This window comes from Echinops telfairi, unplaced genomic scaffold (genome assembly GCF_000313985.2).
Source record: "Echinops telfairi isolate 266 unplaced genomic scaffold, ASM31398v2 ScPeMD7_18;HRSCAF=68, whole genome shotgun sequence".
Lineage (NCBI taxonomy): Eukaryota > Metazoa > Chordata > Mammalia > Afrosoricida > Tenrecidae > Echinops > Echinops telfairi.
The window spans coordinates 38,307,665-38,313,664 of NW_022103915.1; the positions used below are offsets into that span (position 1 = coordinate 38,307,665).

General features: G+C 54.5%; 1 protein-coding gene across 5 annotated transcripts in view; it reads left to right on the forward strand.

The window, feature by feature from the left end:
- Positions 1 to 4,661, forward strand: part of TMEM229B (transmembrane protein 229B) — a 53,738-nt gene extending 49,077 nt beyond the window's left edge. For all 5 annotated transcript variants that reach the window (XM_045288217.1, XM_045288218.1, XM_045288219.1 and 2 more), the window contains one exon: positions 3,936 to 4,661. In XM_045288217.1, coding sequence (XP_045144152.1) covers positions 3,957 to 4,460 — 504 coding nt within the window. In that variant the 5' untranslated portion in view covers positions 3,936 to 3,956 and the 3' untranslated portion in view covers positions 4,461 to 4,661. The remainder of the gene's footprint in view (positions 1 to 3,935) is intronic.
- The last annotated feature ends 1,339 nt before the right edge of the window (positions 4,662 to 6,000 follow it).

Genomic DNA, 6,000 nt, shown 5'->3' on the forward strand with positions numbered 1-6,000 from the left:
ATGCTCTTTAGAAGGGTGGATGGCGAGATTTCGTTGCACGTACTATGGACATATTCTCAGGAGAGCCCAGTCCTTGGGAAAGGACCTCACGTGTCGTCAAGGAGAAGGTCATCGGAAAGCAGGTGAGCGTCAAAGAGATGGGTGGCAGTGGCTGCAACAATCAGAGCGTTAGTAGCGATGGCCCAACACCGGGCCATGTCTCCTGTTGCACTAGGGTGTCCACGAGTTGGAATTGACTGGATGGTGCCTAACCACCACCACCTCCTCAGGGTTTGCACTTTACTCTGTGGGTGTTGATGACCCCTGAGGGTTCTAAGCAGACAGAAGCATCATGTTTGTAGTTTTGAAAGTATGCTCTTTCTACACACCCTTCATTAGTGCGATGAATGCCTTGGAAGAGAGCAAGGCATGGCAGGGGGAAGGGCTAGCCGACCGTTAGAGTCGCCTAGGTGAGAGACGAGGGATGAGCCAGTCCACTGGTAATGGGAAGATAGAAATTTTGAAGAGTGGATAGATTTCAAGGTTTTTAAGAGGTAGAAAGGACAGGAGTTATTGGCCAACTTTGTGGTTTTTCCATGTGACCTGCTTTAGCTCATGCGATACTAATAGGTGTGACTTAACTAGACTCTTAAAAAGTACTTGTGTGGTTGAGTTTGCTTGTTCTTGTTTCTGTACGCTTGCTATGAGAGCAACATGCTGGGGCTAGTCCACTGAGTCCAGGAGGAGAAGGAGAGGTGAGTGGAACAGAGCCTCCCCAGCCAGCCATAGAACAGAGCCCCCAGATGACTGGTCTTCTCATGATTCAGGCCAGCCAAGATCTGCCACACCCCACCCAACCTGCAACACATGCAGTGTAATAATAATTCATGACAATTGATTTAAGATCCTGATTTTGGGGATTTATTCTTGAGCAAATCACTAATTGATTAAGAAATATCATGATGTTCATACTCTTTACTGTATCCTGGGCACTATACTAGGCATTGGATAACATGGGAGGAATTTACATTGGATCTGGAGAGGGTACAGGAAGCTAGAATGACTCCTTGGCTTCTGGCTTCTAACAGGGTGCTTGGCGGTACCAGGCTGGGGGCATAAGAGGAAAACAGATACTGAGTTTGATTTGGGAAAAGTGTTGAAGGTACCTGTGTATTCATGAAGGAATGAGTCAGTGGGCTTGGGGGCGTAGGACCATAGTCTCAGGAGGACACTAGGGTCAGTTGGCATAACAGAACCCATCACAACAATGTTCTGTATCCCACTTTGGTGAGTCGTGAATGTGGCCTTCAAATCTCATGAATCATGATCCAAGGTCCAACCACTGGGCTCTCCCTGTCCAGAGGAAAGAAGAGGGGAGAAATTGAAGACAGCTGGGAAGAATTAGTGCAGTGGCCCAACAGACCACGTGAACATAGGTCTCCACATACCTGAGACCAGAACTAGATGGGACTCAGCTACCACTACCAACAGCATTGAAAGGGATCTCATTAGAGGGTGATGGATAAAATGGGGGGAAATGTGGAGAAAATCATGCAAAAAGATTAGGCTTGATGGTTGGATAGAAACCGGTGGTATTCCTGAAATGATGCCCTTTGTTACCCTTTAGGTCTGGAAATGAACTCACCTCCAAGGCTCAATTTTCAGCCAAACACTGATAGTCCACAAGGGGGGCCACCCTCAAGGACGTAGGCACACCACAGTGTGAAGAAAGGGCAACATTCCCCCAAGGACAAAGTTCAGAAGGGTTAGGAAAGGTAGAAGAATGGAAACAGACAACACAGGGAGGAAGTGGGGGCAGAGGAAACAAAAACGTAAAGGGAATAAAACTGTCCTTCTTTGTAAACCCTTTACCCCATTCACTATCACAAGTTAAAAAAAAAAGTACTTACGTGTGCAAGGCATATGTGGGTGGAGGAGTACCAGAAGGAGGAGGCTGTGTGGGTTTAGACTATAAGAGCTCTGCCTGGAGATGGAAAGTTCATGACATAACGGAACAGAAAATTAATGAGCACCGGCGAGAAGACTGTGGGACTTCAAAGGAGGAGAGAGGACTTGTGATTGGGGGATGAGGCGGACCCCTGGACACTGGTGTGTGCTTAGGGAGGGGAGAGGAAGGGCACATCAAACAAAATTGATCAGTAAGACATACGGAGACCATGAGACTCAAGAGGAGTCCAGCTGAAAAGGTAAACTGAGGTGAGGTCAGGAAGAGGCTTCAATAGCCGGTCAGGAGCGTTGTCTTTTCTTATTAGGAAATGTAGTCCCTTGAATGTGTGTCAGCTGGGGATGGGCAACCCTGTGCAGGATGAGCACTGAAGTAGAAATGAAATCAAAGGATGTGACTTCGAGTCTCAGCTCTGCTACTTACTGGCTCTGGGATTTGGGACAAATGCCCTCCCCCTCTGAGCCCCGCCTTCCTCACTAAAAACTTGGAGAGACATTTTAACACCATTTGCCACTTAGGAGCCTTACTTTTGGACCTTGAAACTTGTTTGAAGGTTCTAGCAGGGGAGCGCAGCTAGTCGTATACCCTCCACCGAAGGAAGGTCCTCCTTCTATGGGGAAGGTCGTCCTCTTCAACCGAGAGCGCAGCTTCTGGAGGGACGCACATGCAGCGGTAAGGGAGGAAGGGGACACCCTCCTAGCCAGCCAGATCAGCCAAATCAACCCTGGCGATCAATGGGGGACAGATGTCCCAGCCAGATCGCCCTCACATCCAGGAGCCTTACTTTTGTATGAGCCATTACAAAATGGAAATGGAAGAGCTTGGGTGACCCCAGAGCAAGGCATATGGTTGGATATCCTTGGGGCCGGACCTGCTGTAGGTGAAAGAGGAGATCGGGATGTACAGACAGGCAGGCGGATGGCAGGTATCATCTGTTAATTTCTGCCCCTCCTCATTCTTTGGAGAGGGCACTGAGAGATGTCGAGCCTGGTGGCAGCTGGCAGAGCGAGGACCCTTCTCCTGGCCTTTCTTCCGGTTCTTGAAGCAGCCCTGAACGCTCCCACCCCACCCGCTGCATAAGCAACACGTGGCATTTAGAGAGCACCTGCTTCGCAGAGGGCGGTGCCAAAGCTGCGACACAGGAGTGTAAGACAGTCCCTGCCCTCAAAGGACCTAACCAACAGGTTGGTTAGGTCAGGAGGGCATGTACCTCAAAATAGTCAATAGTGTGGATTTGGTGAAGGGCCAAATGACTAGCCCAGACAGCTGTTGGAGGAGGGCGAGGAGGAACAGCAGAGGTTGTGGACTGGGTCAGTCTTCAGGGAAGCAGGCTGGGTGCTGTGCCTTAAAGATAAGTTCCAAATCAAACTCGTCGCCATAGGGCTGATTCCAAGTCGTAGCAACCTGGTATCGAATTCTCGAGGCTGTCTGTACTGCAGCAAATGGCTTCGTCTTTCTGCCATGGTGTGGCTGGCTGGTGGGTTTGAACTACTCACCTGGCTCCTCCCTAGGGTTTTCAAGGCTGTTGCCTTTCAGAAGTAGACCGCCCGGCCTTCCTTCTGAGGCACATCTGGGTGGATTTGAACGGGCATCCTGGTAGTAGTAGTTAGTAGTCCAGCACTAAACCATTTGTGCCACCCCAGAAACGTGGGTGATTCATTGTCGTGGGAGGGCAGCCAGCTCTTCAGAGGACTGTGGAGCACCTGACAACCGTCGTCGAGGGAGGAACCGCAGCCTAGAGGCGTTTGACATAGAGGTGTGCAGAGTTAGCCAGAGAAGCCATGTTTGTTTCCCTCCTCTTATGTCTCATGATCACCCGGCCAAGGGACTATCATGATGAACCTGAAATTCAGTAAAGGATCTAGTTGGTATTCCGGAGAGGATGGCGGACGGGAGAGAGCAGCGGTAGGCTCCTCCACTGTGGTGAGGAGGTGGGCAGACAGAAGTGAGGACCCCGCCCCGCCCTCACCTGTCTCTTTTGTGTTCCCAGGAGCTGGTCCCACCTGGCACCATGGCTGCGGCACAGCCCCTGACGGCGCTGTCCCGCTGGTACCTGTACGCCATCCACGGCTACTTCTGTGAGGTGATGTTCACGGCGGCCTGGGAGTTTGTGGTGAACTTCAACTGGAAGTTCCCGGGGGTCACCAGCGTGTGGGCCCTCTTCATCTATGGCACCTCCATCCTCATCGTGGAACGCATGTACCTGCGCCTGCGGGGCCGCTGCCCCCTGCTGGTGCGCTGCCTCATCTACACGTTCTGGACCTACCTGTGGGAGTTCACCACCGGCTTCATCCTGCGCCAGTTCAACGCCTGCCCCTGGGACTACTCCCAGTTTGACTTTGACTTCATGGGCCTCATCACCCTGGAGTACGCCGTGCCCTGGTTCTGCGGGGCCCTGATCATGGAGCAGGTCATCATCCGGAACACCCTCCGCCTGCGCTTCGACAAAGACGCCGAGCCCGGCGAGCCCAGCAGCCCCCTCGCCCTGGCCAATGGCCATGTCAAGACAGACTGATGGTGGGGGGTGGGCCTGGACCCCTCATGACAGCACAAGTCCTACCCAGTCCAGCCTCCGTCCTGTGGGGGACACACCGGCTCCCTGCCCTCCTCTGGAGGGACTGCTGTCTGTAGTCTGGGGACCTGGCCAAGTGTCTTTAGGGTGGGGAGGGGCGGGATGTGGAGGCCACAGACGGACACTGGGAAGGGGCTACGGATCACAGCCCAGCTCCGAAGATGGCCGAGCTAGGGGGGGTGGGGTCAGGGAGGGGCCTGTGGCTACCCAGCAGTCGGACACCATGGATGGCTGAGGAAGCATCAGCCTGCCCGGTTGGAAGGCCTTTGAGAAGGAGTGGGGTTGAAGCGGGGAGGCAGGGCCCCAAGAGGCTTTGGGCTGCTGCTGCTGCTGTGACTCCCTTTGCCTCCTCTCACCTGGGCCTCGTGGGCTCGGGCTGGTTCCTTTAGGCAATATTCAGGTGCTTGCTTGCAACCAATACCTCCCCGGGGATCTGCTGAGCTGTGGCAGCCGAGGAGAGGCAGTGCGGCCACGGGTACTGGGGGCTGCGGGGCAGCAGGGCTGGTTTGCAAGGGCTATGAGGCCTCCCCTGGGTGCCACACCTCTCCCCTCCCCCCAAGGCCCCACACTGCTCCCTTGGCCTTCTGGGGGCCCCCTGGTGCTGGATTCCCACCAACCTTGGGCTTTGGGAGGTTTCCATCCCCGTGTGTTTGGTGGCGTTTCCCCTCTTTTCTGTTCTTGTCAAGGCCTTTGCCACGAAGCAACCCATAGATCCTGATCAGCCACCCCACTCGCCCCGCCCCCTGCCCCCTGCCAACACAGCTACCAGAGAGAAGGGACCAGAGACAGAACCCCCACCCCACCCCGCCCCTGCAGTCACTGACCTTTCCCTGTCCCGACAGTCCCCAACCCCTGCCTCCCACCCTGCCCGGTGGGCTGTGGCAGCATCCCTGGTGCTCGTCTCCATGACCCCACCCACAGTGGCCCCACTGAAAACGAGTCACCCCATAAGATGGGCCCCTGAAGAGCAGCCTGAGTAGAAAGGGGGTCTAGCCTAGTTCTGCCTGAACCCCAGCCTTGTAGCAAAACTTCAGGGCTGCCCCCTCTCCCAGTCCACCTATTCAGTGAGCTCACACTGGAAACAGTATTAACCCTGCTCCACTCACAGGCATCCTCATCTTAGTGGCTGCCCCTGCCCGCCTCCAGTGACAGGTCCATTGCTGGCAGTGGACGGGTGACAGCCTTCCTCCAGCCGACTTCTAGTTCTGCCCTGCACTTTCCGAGGGCCGGGGCTGAGCCAAATGCAGGCCCGCCAGCAGTATGGAGGGGGGAGGGTCTCCTCCTGAGCACACTGAGACTCTTAGGTAGGCATTAGCGTCCCCCTTTTTGTAGGCCATTAAACAGCGATGACACCACCCGGAGAGCATCTCTTCCTTGCTTTGCTGCTCCTCGCCTGAGCAGAGGGGGCAAGCCAGGTGGGGAGCTAGGCAGCAGTCGCTTCCTGGGTCCCCAACAAAGGTCCTTGGCAGCCTTGTTTTCTCTG